Source organism: Dryas octopetala, chromosome 1 (assembly GCF_963921425.1).
Source record: "Dryas octopetala chromosome 1, drDryOcto1.1, whole genome shotgun sequence".
Lineage (NCBI taxonomy): Eukaryota > Viridiplantae > Streptophyta > Magnoliopsida > Rosales > Rosaceae > Dryas > Dryas octopetala.
The window spans coordinates 6,489,221-6,508,583 of NC_141366.1; the positions used below are offsets into that span (position 1 = coordinate 6,489,221).

Consider the following 19,363-nt stretch of genomic DNA (forward strand, 5'->3'; position numbering starts at 1 on the left):
CACTCATGAAATACATATTTTTATGCAATTTAGATGGCACTTTCTTGATCGCAATACATGGAGTAGGTGTAGAAAGAGAGACCACCCATATTGAAAAGCAACCAACAAAGCCAAAGTATCTCGGTCGTTTAGTGTGGGATGAGAGAAATTTCCTTCTAGTCATTTACTAGCAAAGTTGTAACTCAAGTAAGAACCAACTAGCTATTAGTTTAATAGTATTTTTGTCTACCTTATTGTAAGAGATTTTAAATATGAATCTCCCCTCCAGATAAAAAAAAAATTGAGTAAAATAACAAAATTTATAAAAAAGCATTATTTTCACTTAGTATTGTGTCAATGTACAAGTAGGTAATATGAGAACCTCTAATTTCAAAGGCCTTGATTATTTTCACTCTGTCGTGTAATATGTCGTGTAATATAGCTGCATATTAGTGGGCCAGAAATTTACAGGCTGATCCAGTAGTTGAGCCCGACTTCAGTAATACACTAGAAATCCCAATCAACAGCCCAACAAAAGCCCACGCCATCAAGTATAAAATTGGACGCATACTGATCCCTCTAGGGTTTTTTCTACTATCCAGGACCTCCAGGTCGCGTCTGCTTATTCATTTCCATATCGAAGCCGCAACCTTCACTATGGTATATTTCTCTCTCTCTCTCTCTCTCTCTCTCTCTCTCTCTCTCTCTCTCTCTCTCACGGTTACAGGTTTACAGCGTGCTTGAGTTTATTTTGGATCTGTAAATTTAGTGGTTTCTGTTAAAATCGAACATGAATTTGAGTGGTTTCTGTTAAAATCGAACATGAATTTGAGTTCATGGGTTACAGTTATTTCATGCCCTTTTTTGGGTTTCCTTTAGCTTCAACTTCAATTTTTCCAATTTTATTTTATGGGTTAGAGTTGATATTGGGGTTGGTTTAGGTTGGGTACTAACAGTAACTGCTCTGTAATCTTTCATATAACTCAATTAATTGCTCTATCACAGAGTTATGTTAGTAATCAATTTCTTATGCTGCATAGTGTGAGGGTTTTTATCAGATTGGCATAATCCATGCCCTATTTTTGCTTTTCTGCTTGATTTGTTTGAGCATGGATCAAAAGGTCATAACCCATGTTGTAATGTTTCAGGTGAACGTTCCCAAGACAAAGAAAACTTACTGCAAGAGTAAGGAGTGCAAGAAGCACACCTTGCACAAGGTGACACAATACAAGAAAGGAAAGGATAGTCTTGCTGCTCAGGGAAAGCGTCGTTACGATCGCAAGCAGTCAGGTTATGGAGGCCAGACCAAGCCAGTCTTCCACAAAAAAGTATACATTGAACTCTTGCTTCTAATAGATTGATACAGATTGATTTGGTCTTGTCTCTTGGTATTTGTTTTTAAGATTTGTCATGTCTAATATAAAACATTTTCGAATAGGCTAAGACGACCAAGAAGATTGTGCTAAGGCTCCAGTGCCAGGGTTGCAAACATGTGTCCCAGCACCCTATCAAGGTTAGTGTATTGGTGTAATAGCTTTTGGTTTGCATTCAAGATTTTGGTATTGATATTAACTTGGCTCTGGTTTCTGCAGAGGTGCAAGCACTTTGAAATTGGAGGAGATAAGAAGGGGAAGGGAACTTCTCTTTTCTAAATGCTGTTTTGGTTGCTTTGCTATATCCTGTTGGAGCTTTTGAGCATATATGGGAAATTTATTTAAGTTTTTGTTAGTTTTATGTTAATCATCAAGGTGTTTGTGACACTTTTTTTCTGCTATGAATTGAGAATTGAGATTAGAGCACCAATGCAGTGTGCATCTTTGGCACTAATGTTTTGTTTCAATGTTCTTCTTAAGCAGTCACGTTATTGTTTCAATTTAATTTGTTTGCTTCAGATGGGGTTTACTGTTTCCTTTTCCTTCTAAATTATGACCCTTTCCTAAATTTTCCCCTTCTTACCTTATTCACATTGCCTTCGGCTAATGGGTGATTATGGATTGTGCCGTAAACTCAAGACATTCTACATTTAATGGGGTTGTGAATTTTCATTTGATTATGCCAATGCACAACGCACAACGCACATCTCTACACCATCAAACCTGATCCTGGGTCTCCTACTAACCTATTACAGATGAATGCTTGAAAGCCTAATTCACATTCATGGGATTATTGTCTTTGTGTTTTTTGTGTAAGGCTATGAGTTGGGACCTCCCAACTTTACAAATCATTGGCAACCAAGGTACTTCACGATTTTGAACAAAATGTGGGTTCTTTTTACATGAGGTAGTTGGGTATAAAACTTTTCACACAAATCCACAAGTTTTTTTTAGAATAAGGCTTTTTGGTAAAGTGCTTAATTAGATAAATAAATTTGAAAGCAATTTATTTTTTATCACTTATAACATGTCTTTTTACTCGAAGTGGTTTTGTTATAGGTAAATAAATTTTTTTTAAGAAAAATTCAAGTGCTTTTTGTAAATCTATTACCAATTGTTTTTATAAAAAAAAATGCTTTTAAATTTTTTGGCCAAACAAAATCATAAGTGCTTCAAAGTTCAAACTATTGAAAACGCCTTTAAAGCTTTTAAAAACACTATCAAACATGTCCTTATTTGCGTTCAAAATTATTTTTTACTGGAAAAGCCTCTCTTATTTAACGTAAACCATATGAATCGAAGTGGTTCCGTGCCTAAGAAAACTAACTAGTGCGATAAATCAGCCTAATTTCGCTTGGACTGATTAGTGCTAAATATAAATGGAGCATAGGTAGAAAGAAAAAAATGAAAATTTAAGCTCTTTTTTCGCAATTTCCCAAAGCCCATGGGTCAAAAATTAAGACCAACCGACATACTGACTACTGAGAACTAAAACCAAGTGAAAAAAGGAAAGAGAGGGTAAGAAAGTAATTTAAAACTAAATAAAAAAGGAAAGCAAGAGATAAATTAAAATTTTATAAATATCTTCCTCTGGCCGCTGTAAATATCGCCTAATAGATGAGTCCAAAGTCTACGCGTAAAGGGCTGTAGAGATCGAAAAACCCTAGTCATCCCCTACCTCACTCACTGTCTTCTTCCTCATCTCACTCGCACTCTAAACCCTCTCTCTCTCTTACTCTTATAGCCCGCCACACCATTCTCGGGAGGGGCTCTAAGCCCTCTCTCTTTCTCTCTCTTTCTCTCTCTTTCGTTCTGTGACTCGCGCCGATCAATTTGCCGGTGAATTCTCTCCCTTGGCTTCAATTTCGGTAGGTTCTTCTTCCACCCCTGACTGCATGATCTTCTCTTTTTTGTTTTCATGGTTTTAGTAGTCGTATTAGTCTGGGTTTTCTTTCTCTTGTTACTTTCAGGCTTTAGGGTTTTTCTTTTTGTTGAATCTTTAATTCTCTTTCCTTCTCAACTATGTCGTATCTGGGACCTAACTAACTAGATTTTGTAAAGGGCATGAGTTATGGTACTTGGGTAGTTCAGAAAATCAACCTTAATTATTTGGGTATGTTGCTTGGTTGATTAGTTATTCAATTTCTGCAAATCCCTTTTTTTTAATTACGCAGATACCACTCTTGATTATAATTATCCTTCTTTAATAGTTGAATTGAAGGTTTATGAGTAATAATTATGTTATTAAAAAAAATAGATAGCGGGTTATCCCTATATTAGGCATATCTTTTTTTTTTTTTTTTCCTTCCAGTATCAGGTAGTAGTGTAGTACACTAGTTATGCGTTCATAAAACTTATGTGTTGCTTATTTCCTACAAACTTTTGTGCAGAAGGGTGAGCTTGTGCATGGCTATCTCACGGGAGAGCACTGATTCTCTCAGTGTTATTACTTATTAGGAGGCCATACAATTTTGGCTTAGGACTTGGAAATTCAGACTGTTTCCAACTTCAATTGACGCTTCCTTACTATGATTGCCACCGAGACCATGTTATCGAGCAACAAGCTGAAAATTAAACTTGCCTGCAGAAGAATAGAAGCTGTTCCTGGAAAAAGAATAGAAGCCGATTCTGGGAAACGCTCATTTGATTTTGGCCACCAAGCGTCACTCAGTGATGCCTCTTCAATGGCAAAATCTACTGCCCCAGGTGCTAAGAAGCGTAAACCCTTGGAGGTTGTTGAGGGTCCGAAAGAGAAGAAGCTGAAGATGGATCGTAGTGTGAAGGTGCAGTGTTCGACAATTCTGAAAACATTGATGACTCATAAGGATGGTTGGCCTTTCAATCAACCAGTTGATCCTGTGGTTCTAGGCATTCCTGATTATTTTTCTATTGTTTCTCATCCCATGGATTTGGGCACGGTAAAATCAAAGCTGGAAAAAAATATGTACTTCGGCCCCGAAGAGTTTGCAGCTGATGTCAGACTGATTTTTTCTAATGCCATGCTCTACAATTCTGCTGGCAATATTTTTCATCAGATGGCAAAAAACCTAAATAAGATTTTTGAGACGAGATGGAGAAGTTTAGATGAGAAATGGAATCATGGAAGCTCAAAGGTTGAACTGGGGAAATCTTCAAGTGGGCAAATTAAGAAAATAACTGATACAAGACAGAATCCCTGTAAAACTCCTCCTTTGCATGATATATCAGTCACCAAGAGGTCAATCCCGTGCAAAGAGAAGGTCAGATTCCCTTTTGGTGGAAGTGATCATGGGGTAAGTGATAGACGTGAAATTGTGATTTGCTTGTGCTTACAAAAATTTATACTAGATTAGATTACTCACCAAAGAATTTGTATACTAGATTGGTGTAAAAACCTAATATTTGTAATTCTCATGTGCCTTATGTATTCAATTAGTTTTCTTCCCGTCAGTTATTATATGGTGGCTTTAATGATCCATACACTTATGATTTTTTAGATTATTTAGCTACTTATGTGATTCCTGCTGTCTGATTTGTAGGCAGAACTTGCTAAAACAGCGCAGAACGGCACTCACAAATTGTTAGGGAAGAACTCAAATAGAGGTATGCAGTGGCAGACTATAAGTTTATTCTTTATTTCTATTTATAGGAGCTAATTGAGAGAGTGTCATATAGGCACTGATAGTAGCAGTAGACAAGCTTCTGACTCTATGGATGCAAAGCAGCCATCAAGCCTGGTTGGCAGCAAATGTGGTACATGTGGCAACATTGCATGTCGATGCAACCTTTTTAGTGACTCGAACCATCTGTCCTCAAGTAGTTAGCTGATCTTTTCATCTTTCTGCCACTTTTCCTGCTATATAATATCTAACTGACCAATGGAATTTTTCCCTTTTCTGGTTCAGGGCCTTCATGCGTATCTTCTGAAAGGTCATTGGGAAGAGATCATCATTTGCCTAAAGCCAATGTAACCAGACTGGTATGTATGGCAATATTTCAGTTGATGTCCTTGGGAGTTGCTGTTTGAACTTCTATGTTCCGTAACAGATAATTGGAACTTTTTATTCAATTCTAGGATTGTCAAGCAACAAGCTTGTCAACATCTCAGATGAGCAAGTCAGATCCAGAGTCTGATGGTGAGACAATGTAACAATTTATAATGTATGATATTTAGCTAGTTATTTTTTAGTGATCTGAGTACTGGAATGGTGTTGGAAATTATGTAAAGGGGCAGTAAGTGCTCTGGATGATGAAAACGTATACCCCAGTCCTCAGCTTATAACTCCAGTCTCGGATGCTGCTTCTGGTGAAGGTCAGTTTATTCACTAGCAAGCCTAAATTAAGATTATTAACCTTTTGCCATCCAACTTGGCATGTTAGGACTTATTAAATAATTGTTCTTAATACTTATTCATTTATTTTAGGATGGAGAACTTCTCTCTTTGATGTTCAACTATCACCAAAAAAGGCTCTCCGTGCTGCAATGTTAAAGAGCCGCTTTGCAGACACTATCTTGAAAGCTCAACAGAAAACACTCCTAGAGCATGTAAGGCTTCTTTTTAAAAAAAAAAAAAAAAAAAAAATTATAAGAAAAATCATGTTAAGGTTTTTTGGATGCTGAGTGAGGATATTTTGTGTAATTAAAATTGATTTTGTTTCCTCCTTGTATCCAGGGTGATAGAAGTGATCCAGTGAAGATGCAACAGGAAAAGGCAAGATTGGAGAGGAGGCAGCGTGAAGGTGATCTAAGCATACATGTTTTATGCCGAAAAGAACTTAATTTTTGATTTATTAGTGAATAGCATAATTTTCTTTCTTCCTTTCTTTTTCTCCTTCATTTTGGGTTGGTAGATGCTGAGTAGTTAAGAATGCAGGCAGTGGTTATGCTATATTAGATTCAATTCATGCTCTTCCGTCACTTTCTAATGACCATGCTCTCTTCTGTCACTTTCTAATGTCCATACTGGGAAAGGGATTGCTTTTAATTCTTTCTCGGTGTCAAAATACTTGGATCTTGATGCTGAAGTTTGATTGTAATTTATTGATTATATTCATTATAACATTACACTGCACGAGCCATCAATAAAAATATCTTATTAAATCATTTGTATATGCTCTCTCTCTCTCTCCTCTTTCAATTTCTTCCGAGCTGCCACTCATGTTCATTTTGATGATCATAAATTTACCATATTACAGAGAAGGCAAGGATTGAAGCTGAAATAAGAGCTGCTGAAGCTGCCTCACGAATGAGGGCTGAGATTGAACTGAAGCAACAACGGGAGAGAGAAAGAGAAGAAGCTCGGATTGCACTTGAGAAGGTTTGCCTTTGTTTTATTATATTTACCAGTTCATGTATGGATGGTATCTCTTGTGGTACCCTTCTGGTCTTAATTTGATGCTTACCCTCGTCCAGATGGAGAGAACTGTTGAGATTGACCCAAACTTGGAGATCCTAAAGGAACTTGAAAGGTTAACTGGGTACTCACCATTCATTCATCTTCTCCACTGTGGTCGTCAGTCTGGGGGAGTTCACCTCAGATCACCACTGGAGCAGCTAGGTTTATTTATAAAGGCTGAATATTCAGGAGATGAGGATGATGAATCAATTCTGAATGGGGATGGGGAGGAAGGGGAGATTTTTTGATACAAGTTGGTTCCAGACTTCGAGTCTTGTTATTATTGGTTTGTGTTCGTTTTTTCCAACTCGGGATGGTTTTGTACGTACCAAGTCTATTGAGAGGGAAAAGGGGCCATTGTAAATGAATTGTTTTTGGTAGTGGACTTGTAGAACGGATACAAGTATTTATAGTCTTATAGTAATATACGGGTTCTATGTTAATTAAAGAACCAAAAAGTGACTCTGTTGTCTTCACTTTCTCATATTCTACTTCCTCTTCCCTTCCTCTCTGTCTACAGTACACAACTAACAATTTTGTAAGTGTTTTTTAGCAGGAGTCGTGCAATCTCTTAGGTTGTTAACTTTAAATTTTATTTAGCCCTTACTTTTAAGAAATGGTGCATTAAGTTGGTGGTATGTTCCCCATTCCCTCTCTTCTGGTGGGTATAATGAGGTAGTCCTGAACCTGAGAAACAAATCAATGCTACAATCATTCAAGTAAATGCAGCTCAATCTCTTGTTATGGGATTGTAACTGGTAAGCCAAAGAAAAATAAATTTACTGGTACCTAAATGTTTATAAGCTAGAATTTGAGTGTAATTGAGCCTTAGTAGTGTCTGAATTCTGTGGTAGCCTGTTTGGGTCGCTAACTAGGGTTGGTTAAAATATCAAATTGAATTCAATTTGACTCTTCGATTTTCAAATTCAAATTGGGATAGGTTCAATTCAATTTTTACCCTGTGAATAATTTTGAGTTTAAGAATCACATTACTTGTTGCCCAAAACATGAAAAAAAAAAAAAAAAACCTATTTTACATGTGACAATTAAAAGGGTTAAGTGAACTCCATGAGTAGGTGCAATACTATTCCTTACTATCAGGATCTAATTGAGATTAAAATATACTTCAAGATGCAAGCAGAACAATTTGTAGAAAGTAAACTCATATATCCATTAACATTAACATCTTGAAATTTGAGGGAAAGTCTAAATCTGTAATTGTCAACCACATGAGGGGCAAAGGGAGCAAAATTAGCTAGAAGTCACTCTCGCATCTAGAGTATAGAATGCTGTTGCATTGAGAAAGCATCAAGCACTAGCAAACATCACTATGCAGATCACACTGTGTATCTATTCTTGGCACTTCTCTCATGTCTTATTGCATCCTCCTGCAAAAAGAGACCACACCAAGTCATTATTAAAGGTGGCCCCTACCTAACTTAGCATGTATTGAGCAAACAATGGGGATTAATACTCGTAAAAGAAAAGAAGTTCCTTACATGAAAAATGAATCCTATAGCTTCATTGAAATCCAGGAACCCCTTCAATTGTTTCCCAATGCTCAGCTGTAGCAACAAAGTGGATATGAGACATCATCTCAAATTTTGTTACCAGAATGGAACTTATCACACAATACACAACATCCAGTGACTGGTTATACAGGCAACCAAAAGATACAGATTGAGTCCAAAAGCAATTACGGAATTACCTGAGCAACTTCATTTGCAGCATTCCTGGTCCAAAGAGCAATTTTATCTTGCCTGTTTCTGACATTGACAACAGCTCCGCAAATTTCATCCCCATGATCAAACTGTTCTCCGATCATTGCAAGCAACTAGAACCAATAGATACAAACAATTAGAGGCCAATATAAAATTACTTGACTGTGAATAGCAATTGCAGTTTAGACAATACCGTATACAGCCAAAAAGTATCAGATTTCCCTTTAGTACAAGTTACAGTCCATTTCCCTCCATTAGCACAAACAGGATCCTCCCACTTCGGCAAGATTTTATATTTGAAACAGTAGAAGTCTGTCCCCACACTCAACTTGCTTGGGTGACGTATATTATTGTAAATGCTGAACAAAAAACATATTTTATGAGTAAATTTGTGAGTCATTTTAAGGAAAAGAAAAGGAGAGACATGCAGCTTAGTGGCTCAAGTCACTCAACAGTGACACAAAGTATGATGAGTTAATTACCATTAACACAAAGTGCCTAGTCCGCAAAGTATCACTATGTATTGTGTGCTACGGTACTATAACTATGATGGGTTAATTACCATTGCTTCGACTGAACATCCGCACTGATACATATCAAAGCATCCCAAAGATCTAGGAAGCTCTATCTAGCAATCACTAATTAGTAATTACCATTAAAGGGTGGATGTAGCAATAGAACACGTTCAAATTTCCTAATCAACTATGAAGCAAAGAATCTGATTAATTTATATTATGTAAATACAGATCATAAATAATCAGGAAGCCTCTATAATCCACATTTAACACTGAAAAAAATATTACAGCACCTATTGAACACATTATTTTCATGGCTATCTACTATGAATATTTGCTAATCCGCCCAGCATGTACTATAGCAAGATGAACAAATGTACAACATCGTTTAAAACAAGACAGTCTTGAAATTCAAGATCTCCAAATGTAAGGCTAAATTGATCATATCAGTTCAAGAAGAGACACAAAATATCTCATAAGAAACCAAGTAACAAATTTACAATAGGAATAATAAAAAAAGAAAAAATATCTAACTGAGAAAAAGTAGGAAAACACTAGAAACCAAAATCTTGAATTTTCACTGTAAAGAAAGCAAATCACTCGGAACCACAGAGCAGTGTCACTTAACTTGATCTTTGAACATTTCCTTTTCCATAATTTTTTTTTACTCAATAGACTCTAGTTTCTTTTAGGTACCAAAGAACATGCAGCACAAAACCCGACATGTCATTTCTTTTTCGCAAAATACCCATTAAAAAACCCAAATCCAACACACAATCACAAGAGACCACAAGTCACAAGTTACAAGCAAACACACAACAAAGGACAAAAGATTCGAACTTTTCTCAAATTTTTCACCAACCAAACAAACCCAAATCCAAAAAGCACCGAAAAAAGAGAATACGAAAAAAAAGAAAGAAGGAAATTAAAAGAAAAATGGGACCTCCAGAACTCCTCGACAGTATTGAAGGTGTAGATCGAGCGAATAGAGCTGCCCCAATCCTCTTGCTTTGACTTGGCAGACTTAGCAGCTGGGCTATCGAACCAGAAGGTCCACGAGTGCTCCAGAGGGTGAGAATGTGGCGCTATCCCCTTCGATGGCTTCGAAGACGCCGTTTCTTCGTCGCCGACGATCTCTCCCTCCTCGGGCTCGTCCTCTGCCTCCATTGGCTTAGGGTTAGTCTCGGTTTTGGGTTGATCTTCAGAAGGTGAAGTCTTTGGTTGAGCGTCTTCGACAACCATTGTTAGGGCTTGGCTCGAGTTTCTTGCTATCTTTCTTTCTTGGCGTCTCTTTTTATGTCTAGCGCTTTGCGTTTCGCTTCGTTTCGATATCTGTCTCTCTCTATTCTGTTGTTACGGTTTTATGTTATGTAAAATACAAGCAGCAACAGCTTTCAAGTATCGCATTTCACCGCGTTACGTGTTAAGTTTCGACGAATGCCACGTGTTTAGAGAATCTGGGGATGAGTAGCCCAAAGCTCTACAAATGGGCCAGAAAGGCCCAACCTTCATGTTTTTTTTTTGGTCTGAAGGCCCAACCTTTTAAGAGGTAAGATCTTAGACAAATATTTTGAACATATTTTTCTTGATTGTATTTTGGCTATGACTTCAACTTAATACAAGGAATTTTTGTTGGTCAAAAACTTAATATAAGGATTGGAAAGGTTACTTTATTTATTTTTATTCAGGTTATGGGGGCTTGCCTAAAGAAAACATTTATAAGAAACCTTACACATGGCAATGAGTGGTGATCTTAATTGGTACCTTTTCCATTTTTATCAAAAATTTCACGGCTAACATTGAAGTCGTATGACTAATTGTCTAACATGTAAATGAGATGATTTTGTTTATATAACAATATTAATTACTCATTCTTCATCTTTACTAGCTTTGACCTTCATTTAATTCTATGCACCCTTTCTTTATGTTAGTAATAAGACAACCACGTCCTATCTTTGAGGCCTCTATCATTTTACAAACGATTGTAACACAATAAAATACCCAACCGGATCTAGTGTTTGATACATAGGCAAATGTTATTATATATATATCTGTTTTAATTTCAGGCAGACTGAATTTAGTTATACCTCTTAGGCTCTCACATTTCTTGCACATATGTAGGTTTCATGCTTTTGTACAAGCCCTTGTACGTGCATGGGTGCCCTCCATTATCGATCTGTGCCATAGATGGTGATATAGCATGAAGTTTTTTTTGTTGTCATACATATCAAGTAAAAGTTTAGTGCACGCGCGTTTGTTATTATGAACTTCAGGATGTTGAAAATATAAGGAGCTACAGATCCTTAATAAATCAATTTTTTCTTTTCTATTTTAACTACTAATTACAATTTTATATCATTTCAATTTGGGCACTAATTTTTAAGTTTAGCCAAAACATTACTCCACTATCGATTGATTAAACAACTTATTTATTTATTTGGCTTAATTATTCCAAAAGCCTGTGAATTTTATCTCGAATTTCACTTGAGTACTGAGAGTATATTTGCATGTGATATATTTGCAATTTTTTTTTTCCAATTACCGGCCATCATATATTTGCATGTGATAAGCACATGGATCTCAAAATTTAACGTTTTTGCCCTACCTCATAAGTCAGTCATGTGCTTGTTATGTGCAATATTTGTGGAAAATTTGAAATTTTTTTGTATACACTAGTTAATTAGTTAATTATATATTTACTGCAAAATGGAATCACGTTGTCTTACTAATCGAATTATTTTTATTAAGTATTAGTTGTAACTTGTAAGAGCAGGCTGATTAAGACAAACGAATTGGTAAAGGTAGCTAGTGCATAAACTAATTAGTGATTTCTTAATCGGATGGACATATTCAAGTCGCTTAAGCAATGAGCCAATGAGACGATCGCCATCAATGACGGCAAAACTTCACCAGATCGAGTCACCTACAAGAGTAGTGAGAGTATCACTCTTCTCTGCCGTTCCAATCCATTTAACATGTAATTGCTTAATGTGCTTGGCATCAGCACCAGCGCATATGCATCATGCAAGCTGTACATGTTACTTAATTAGTTCATCAATTTTGTTATTACATATTAATTATCCTCCAAATATAGTTGTTTATGTACCAAACAATTAAAATACATAATTGTTTTTGCATGTTGTATATATCATATATGCATACGCTTTTGGTGGTGCATGCAAGCCATCATATGCATGTATAGACAAGGAACATGTTTTCAATGTGTTGGACATCAATCATTTAACATATTTGGCATACCAAATGGAATCAAATATGCACATTTAGTGGGTTCTAACTTCTAATTAAAATTTCACATGAATGAGCACATGTATATCATACAATATATTCGTCTGAAGCCGGAGGAGTATATAGAATAGCATAGGAGTAGCCCACTAGCCCACATTGTGGATATGAGTTGTGGAGCCTAACGCTTCACAATAGCAAATTAGCAACTGTAGAGACAAGAAAATGGGCCGAAAAGGCCCAACCTTTTAAAGAGTAAGATTTTAGTTAGACAAATAAAACATATTTTTTATGAATTTGAATCCTCCCTATAATTTTTTCTCTGCTTGTTTTTATTTGAATTTTAATTATAACTGGCTATTTTAAAATCCGCATAAAAAAGTGTTATTGCATTGCCGATCAAAGCTCCAATCCATGGGCATGGTTTTTGTAGTTCAAGATCAAGAATCCTTGTATGCAAGGTTATGTTTAATGAGTATATTAAAACAGTTTTGGGCCCTTGTTAATCATTACAGATGTTTAATCAATAAGAGAATAAGCATTAATTCCACTTAAAAGTTAAAACAACCACAATCTAGCTTATTACACAATAAGCTACCATACAGGAGGTAGTATTTGATACATGGATCGGTATATACCATATATTACATATTGCAGCGTTGATACTATTTTATACATAAGGAACGCTCTTTATTTCAAGGGAGTATGATCCATTCCCACACACTTGGAAAGCACATTATATATATATAATATGCAAATTAAACCTTATTGCCGCACCATAGATGATCATATATTACCTTAAGTAGAAAACTATAATACATGCTATATATATATATATATATATGGCATATATGGATCAATATATATTAAGCAGTAGAAGTAGTGTTGGTGTTTGCATTTTGGATCTTCATTTGGTCCAAGTATGACTTTCCATCAATCCTACGGCGGGTGAAGAAATCTTGGACGTACTTTTCCATCCCAATGATTTTGAAAAGTGGTGGGTTTTGTGGGCTTATCAAACTTGGCATGGGCCCAATTTCTGCCTCAAATTTGGGGTTGAAGAACATAGCAATTGACATCCTTTCGGTCTCTGAATTTACCATTACCCTGTGCTCAATGCTCTTATACACTCCGTTGCTCAGCATCTATATGTTAAATGAAAGAGATGGACGTTCAGAATGCACACTAAACATACCTAAGTTTTTATTGATCTTTACTTTTGTTGAGTTCTATGTGCTTAATTAATTAATACGTGCACCATATATGCTGTAAATAGATTGTGAAGCAATATATTTTTAGAAGAAAAAGTGCATGTTTTGTTTTCATATGGCCCAAACCCATTTATTAAAAATGAAAGATGGGCTTCAAGAATGAAAACTAGAAAATTAAGCCCTATATACATATATAGCTAGTGTCGGTCATGCATGCATATATATTTGGGTTGTGCTAGTTATAATCTTAATATATATATCATCTTGTAACATATTTGACATATATGCTACTTAAAAAGATATTTAACATATATAGTATGTTACTAAATTGTTGAATCATACGTTTAAATTAATAATATTTTGTTTGATCTATGGTTTAGATTACATGTCTGGTACATGAGATATGCACGTACTCTTGTTTCTTGTTATTCAACTTATTTTTCCACCAAAATCAAGAGATAAATTTTAATAAATTAATATAAAGTTTGTAGTTCGTTTATTTGTTTTCCTCTTTAATTTGGTTGAGCAGAAATTAAGAAGCTAGGGTAGGGAAGAATATGACAGACCTCAAAGATGTCCCCTACATTCACCACAAAGGCATCTTGAATGAAGTTGACAGGAATCCAAACCCCATCTTTGTTAATTTGGAGACCATCCACTCCATTAAGCTGGTTGAGGATGGTGATCCCAGTTGCATCTGAGTGAGGTGTGATCCCCATAACCAACTCTGGTTGTGGGCATGGAGGATAGTATGTCATCCTCACTGCCCGCATCCCATCTTCAAACAACTCCTCTATCTCTCTCTTCTCTATCTTCAGTGCCTTCCCCAAAATTCCAACAAGTGCCATGGAAAGTTTTTCCAGTTCCAATAAGTATGACTCCAAAGTAGTCCTGCTTGCCATTGTAAAAACAAATAAAAACTGTTAACAAAATTGATCACACGACTGACATAAATATATACAACCGGTTACAAGAGTTGGCCGGCCGGCTTCTAATCTCTCTCACAAAACTGTTATACTAATTAATCACATCACTGACATACAATTAATTGCAAGATCAAGCTAATTTCTAATCTCATATAACTAACGTGCAACTAGCCGATTGCATGTGAATGCATATAACCGTTTGTAAGAGCTAGCTAGTTTTTGATTTCTCACAAATCTGATCACATGTGTGACAAGTTGATTAATAATCTATGAGAGATCCAAGTTGTATAAAATGGTTGTATGTAGGAATTTTTTGTTGGAGATCGAGGACCTGAGGGATGAAGGGAGCTCTGGGAAGAGGTGTGGCTTTCTTCTGAGAATAGGGTTGGTTATGATGAAAAACCTATCACCCCAGTCAAGCTTTTGGTGTTTATTGTTGACTATGGTTCCATAGCCTTCAACTTCACCAGACCTTATCTTGTATTTCATTTTCTCTTCCAAGGGAAGCTTAAAGAATTCTTCAGTCTCATACTTCAGCTTCTCCAACAGCGTAGGGCTAACTCCATGGTTCACCAACTGCATGTCACAAAAAATAAAAATCAAAACACATGAGCTCCAAGATTATTCAATTATTTATTATTTAATTTTCTCCAATTGATTAATTATTAAAGACCTGAAAGAGGCCCCATTCTTTGCAAATTGAGTGCAGCTTTTGGAGTTCTTCATCAGAAGAATCTGTTGCTTCTCCCTTCACCAACTGTATCATATCGATGGAAGGGACGATGATGGTGGCCTTATGATCATGATCAGACGGAACTGGTTGTTGTTCAGTACGAACGTAACATTGTGGGACTGAAATTAAGGGCTGTTTGGTGATCTCCAGGACGCTCAAGAGTGCATCAGAGCTCTCAAAACCTGCTGGTAACTGCGATGATGGTGCCATATTTTCTTGATTAATGATCGATGAGCTTAAGTACTAGTGTATGCCTATGACACCACCAAGGTATATGTTGGTGTTTATATATATAGCTAGCCTGAACATATAGTTATTTATTTATTACTTGATGATCAGGTACACGTAGTGCATAATGTAAGATACGGTGTTCCCTTAAACCTGGTCCAAATAATTGGTTGTATCATATATACAAGGTGGTCTGTAGAAATTAATCCTATATATATATATATATATATAGTATGAATTAACTTTAGTTTTTTTAATATCGATCATCAGGTAAAGTTTAGTATTTTTGGATAAACTTCTAATTAATTATCGTCGAAAATATAAGTAGAGAGAACCTATTTTGATAAGTAATATATCAATTCAACTGACATAAAGATAAATTAACCATCAAAGGAAGGGTCATACACTAATTTGCTCCATTTTTAAAATTCACGGTAACAAACCAATTAAAAAGAAACTATCTTTTAAGCCCTTGGATTAGCCCAAGTGATGAGAATGGATGGGATAAAAGTTATGATTAAGTTAAGTCTAGGGTTCAATTTCCACTAATGTAATAAATAAATAAATAAAACTTCTAGAGGTTTTCATTTAAAGACAGTAAAACTAGCTGATATCTTCTAGAAACTATCTTCTACATCAGAGAGCTATATTGAGGCTATTCTTCCACCTACACGTATAATTAGCGAGACATAAGCGCCTTCTTTGCAAGAAGACTAAAGGCGTATATATAAAGATGGATCATATACATACCTACATATATATATATATATATATCTTTTCAGTTAAAAAATATTAATTAAAGGTATTAACTTTTGAAAAACTGATCAATATATTACTTATATGTTCAACCAACTATAATATATATGCATTAAAATGATAAGTTGAATCATACATAGTCCAAATGGAATAATTACGGGAGTTAAAAGATTGATTAAATGTCCACTAATTTGTGGGTACGTAGAAAAGAAAAAAAAATTAACCAAAATGTTCATGAGTGGATTTCTAATGAATTTTGTAGAAATTTGGTGAATCGTTAGAATATATAAAGGAATTATATATATACATATATATAACTATATATATGGGTGAGTGCTATTTACCAAATTGAAATGATCAATTAAAAATTAATAGTTTGCTCGTACGTGATCAGTTCGTCTAGTACATTCATTAGTCATGACCAAAACTAGTACGTCAAATTCATTGCCATTTGAACCAATAATGCAAATAATGCTAACTATAATCATCAAATTTGTTCATTAAATTTTATTAACCAATTGAAAGGTTATTAATATGTTACTAATATGTAATTTATTAACTAAAAATAAATGTAATTTATAATAAATTTATATTTGAATGAATGAAATATTGTCAACTTTAAATCTAGCTAGTAAATAAATTTAGAGAGTGTAACATTGCCAAAAAAGAACAGGCCCAGCAGGTTGCGTAATCGTCAAAGTGGATGTTATTTTCAGCTACTGCTTATTACTTACGGAATGAATTCTTTAAGTTTCTGCAGAACAAAAACGTGCTTAATTATATTATGTATTCATTATATCTACTTTTTCCTGTAAAGCTGATAAGTGATACCTGTAATCTGACTAGCTCATTTTTTAATATATAATACTCTGACTAAGCGAATTCTTATCAAGTAACATTAATATTAATATTAATGTAAGAGCACGTTTCTGATTAAGACAACCTAATTGATAGCTAGTGGCATAACTAATTAATAATTTCTTAATCGGAGGACATATTAAAGTCACTTAAATAAAGAGACGAGATCGTCATCAATGATGGCAATTATTACAAGTCGAGCAGTAGTTATATACCACGTACCAAGTACCAACAAGATCAGTGAAGAGTATACTTGCCCTCTTTGAAGATTTGTTGGGTGTCTGTAAATCTCGTTTGGTTACTGCCTAATTTTGTTATTTGAGGTCTCTGAACCCCCAGTTAACAAAAAAAAAACAAGATCAGTGAAGAGTATACTATATATTATAAGAAAAAAATATATTTTTAGTCCCTGTATTTTACCTTCTAATCAATTTTGGTCCTTGTATTTTCAAAATTACCAATTTGGTCCTTGTGTTTATATTTGCAAGCAATTTTAATCCACCTTCACCAATTGTGGCGGCAAATTTGTGGTTGATTTCACCTATTATGCCCAATACAGAGAGATAAAGAAAGTTGATGGCAGAGAGAGGGATGGAAGGAGAGTGAAGATGGTGGTGGTGTGTTGCTGTCGGTGGTAGAAGGAAATAGAGGAATGATTTTGGTGGTAGTGGATTGAAATTGCTTGCAAACATAAACATAGGGACCAAATTGACAATTTTGAAAACACAAAGACCAAAATTGATTATAAGTTAAAATAAAGGGACTAAAAATACCTTTTTTCCTATATTATTTGTCGTTCCAATCCATTTAACATCTCATGCACGCATGCATAAATTAATATGCTTCATTGCCTAAATATACATTTAGGACTTACATGCATGTATATATACATGCATACATGCATTTTGTGAATTATATATGCATCTTTAGAGGGATATGAGATCTCCCATCTGCACGCATTAGGATGAAGTACTGCATGGGATGTGTAACCCATATTGAAAAAATAGTGTATCAGCCTATGTAGGTTATTAGGTTGGACGAGGCTAACTTTGAGAATAACTAGAATAAATGATGACTAAAAGTGAGTTACGAGTGACTGAGTGAGGATTGAATGAACTGGCCGGGAACAATTATATATAAAGTAAACTAATTAACATGAAGTTTTGCATGTTTTCTATAAATAACATTCTGATTGGTTCACTGATTTTTTTATGACATATTAATTATAACATATGTGTTTATAAAGCCTTGGGTCTCTTTACCCACAACCAATTAGTTTTGGGTTGGATGCTCAAATTTTATTATGATATTAGAACTTGGTTATCCACGTAAAAGGCCCAACCACACGTGCTTCTACATCACCCAATATAATTTGTCCACGTGTTAGGCTCAAAATCTCGTCATACGTGCAAAAGCATATTGAGGGTAATATAAAGCGAGGGATGAAGCTACATATAAGTTGGGGTGGGCTATAGCCTAGGGCAAAAAAAAAAAAAAAAAAAAAAAACCCTAATATATATGATTCTAACTTTCTTAGCCTAGACCACCTATTTTTCAAACATTTGTCCCAACCTAAGCAAGCAGCCCATTTAGTCTATTTCTTATGGCCCACTCTAGTTGACATACACACTCACTCACACAAAACTAGTCTAAACTAAACTAAAACACAGGAGGTATCTCACGCAGCCTTCGTCCTCTCTCCTGCTTGCAGGCTGCAAACCATTCTCTATTTCTAACTTCCAATTTCTCACAAGTCACAATTTGAAGTATTTCTCTTCTCTTTAATTTTATTGCAGGTTTGTTTCTAATTAATGATGATTGATGAAATTGAGGTTTAAGTAAGGGTTTTCATTTGGGGGTAAATTTATGATTCAATTGAAATTGGGAACATTATTTAAGGAATGAGGATTTAAGTAAGGGTTTTAATTTGGAGTAAATTTATTGCAAATAACAATTTATTTTGGGGTTTTATTTTAGAGGTAATATTTTGGGTATGCAAATGGCATTAGATGCTTGCATAGATTATAGATATGCATTTTGAGGACCGGGTAAAGCTCACTATGTCCCCTTGACTAGTGTATATCTTTTTTCTTATTAATGAAATTCTCCCGTACTGCCGAGGTTCTTGTTAGCTTAGCCCAGACCATTTTCAAATCTTGGCTTTGTCTCTGTGTAGAGCAATGTCTCACATCGAAAAACTAGAACTTAGCATATGTGCTTATAAGATCTTGAGTTTCTCCATCCATTGCTAATTAATTTTGGATCCTTCAAACATAGTTATTCAATTTCCTTCTATATATATTGAAGAAGAACTTGCCTATAATGGGGATATGAGAGGTGGCATCCCTCCCTCTTCTCTCTTTCTCTTTCTCTTTCTCTCATTTCTATCTTTATCTCTTTCTTGGGAGGGATGCCACGTCCCCTATCACGGGAACATGCAAGTTT

The 19,363-nt window shown here is 35.2% G+C and overlaps 4 protein-coding genes across 6 annotated transcripts; 2 read left to right on the plus strand and 2 right to left on the minus strand.

Annotated features, from left to right (window-relative positions):
- Positions 1-513: 513 nt before the first annotated feature.
- On the plus strand, positions 514-1,870 carry LOC147297046 (large ribosomal subunit protein eL42). The gene is made up of 4 exons (XM_086255328.1): positions 514-639; positions 1,128-1,307; positions 1,418-1,492; positions 1,572-1,870. Exons 1-4 carry the CDS (start codon positions 637-639, stop codon positions 1,629-1,631), a joined length of 318 nt encoding a protein of 105 aa, XP_086111454.1. The 5' UTR covers positions 514-636; the 3' UTR covers positions 1,632-1,870.
- Positions 1,871-2,948: 1,078 nt separating this feature from the next.
- LOC147297047 (transcription factor GTE12-like) lies at positions 2,949-7,482 on the plus strand. 3 transcript variants are annotated; one of them, XM_086235896.1, is made up of 11 exons: positions 2,949-3,220; positions 3,743-4,624; positions 4,871-4,934; positions 5,007-5,147; positions 5,237-5,310; positions 5,407-5,467; positions 5,566-5,643; positions 5,756-5,877; positions 6,005-6,071; positions 6,528-6,649; positions 6,745-7,482. In XM_086235896.1, exons 2-11 carry the CDS (start codon positions 3,881-3,883, stop codon positions 6,973-6,975), a joined length of 1,704 nt encoding a protein of 567 aa, XP_086092022.1. In that variant the 5' UTR covers positions 2,949-3,220; positions 3,743-3,880; the 3' UTR covers positions 6,976-7,482. The 3 variants fall into 3 exon arrangements, with proteins under 3 accessions (XP_086092022.1, XP_086092018.1, XP_086092013.1); XM_086235892.1 differs by having other exon boundaries at positions 2,950-3,220; positions 3,746-4,624; positions 5,560-5,643; positions 6,745-7,471; XM_086235887.1 differs by having other exon boundaries at positions 2,950-3,220; positions 5,560-5,643; positions 6,745-7,470.
- A 318-nt stretch (positions 7,483-7,800) lies between these two features.
- Positions 7,801-10,302, minus strand: EIF4E (eukaryotic translation initiation factor 4E). The gene is made up of 5 exons (XM_086235902.1): positions 9,907-10,302; positions 8,642-8,807; positions 8,436-8,561; positions 8,227-8,292; positions 7,801-8,115 (listed from the first exon to the last, which is right to left on the minus strand). Exons 1-5 carry the CDS (start codon positions 10,203-10,205, stop codon positions 8,065-8,067), a joined length of 708 nt encoding a protein of 235 aa, XP_086092028.1. The 5' UTR covers positions 10,206-10,302; the 3' UTR covers positions 7,801-8,064.
- Positions 10,303-13,072: 2,770 nt separating this feature from the next.
- Positions 13,073-15,286, minus strand: LOC147297049 (protein SRG1-like). Its single transcript, XM_086229943.1, has 4 exons — positions 15,017-15,286; positions 14,675-14,919; positions 13,984-14,308; positions 13,073-13,351 (listed from the first exon to the last, which is right to left on the minus strand). Exons 1-4 carry the CDS (start codon positions 15,284-15,286, stop codon positions 13,073-13,075), a joined length of 1,119 nt encoding a protein of 372 aa, XP_086086069.1.
- Positions 15,287-19,363: the final 4,077 nt, after the last annotated feature.

Excerpts from the sequence above, each read along its gene's own strand:
- LOC147297046 (XM_086255328.1), top strand. Across the intron at positions 1,308-1,417 it reads AGCCAGTCTTCCACAAAAAA|GCTAAGACGACCAAGAAGAT; the intron begins GTATACATTGAA and ends ATTTTCGAATAG. Across the intron at positions 1,493-1,571 it reads TGTCCCAGCACCCTATCAAG|AGGTGCAAGCACTTTGAAAT; the intron begins GTTAGTGTATTG and ends TGGTTTCTGCAG.
- LOC147297047 (XM_086235892.1), top strand. The coding sequence starts at position 3,881 with ATGATTGCCACCGAGACCATGTTATCGAGCAACAAGCTGAAAATTAAA. Across the intron at positions 4,625-4,870 it reads TTGGTGGAAGTGATCATGGG|GCAGAACTTGCTAAAACAGC; the intron begins GTAAGTGATAGA and ends TCTGATTTGTAG. Across the intron at positions 5,644-5,755 it reads GGATGCTGCTTCTGGTGAAG|GATGGAGAACTTCTCTCTTT; the intron begins GTCAGTTTATTC and ends CATTTATTTTAG.
- EIF4E (XM_086235902.1), bottom strand. The coding sequence starts at position 10,205 with ATGGTTGTCGAAGACGCTCAACCAAAGACTTCACCTTCTGAAGATCAA. Across the intron at positions 8,562-8,641 it reads ATACTTTTTGGCTGTATACG|TTGCTTGCAATGATCGGAGA; the intron begins GTATTGTCTAAA and ends TATTGGTTCTAG. Across the intron at positions 8,116-8,226 it reads CTATAGGATTCATTTTTCAT|GAGGATGCAATAAGACATGA; the intron begins GTAAGGAACTTC and ends CTCTTTTTGCAG.
- LOC147297049 (XM_086229943.1), bottom strand. The coding sequence starts at position 15,286 with ATGGCACCATCATCGCAGTTACCAGCAGGTTTTGAGAGCTCTGATGCA. Across the intron at positions 14,309-14,674 it reads GAGCTCCCTTCATCCCTCAG|GACTACTTTGGAGTCATACT; the intron begins GTCCTCGATCTC and ends AATGGCAAGCAG. Across the intron at positions 13,352-13,983 it reads ATGTAGGGGACATCTTTGAG|ATGCTGAGCAACGGAGTGTA; the intron begins GTCTGTCATATT and ends TTTAACATATAG.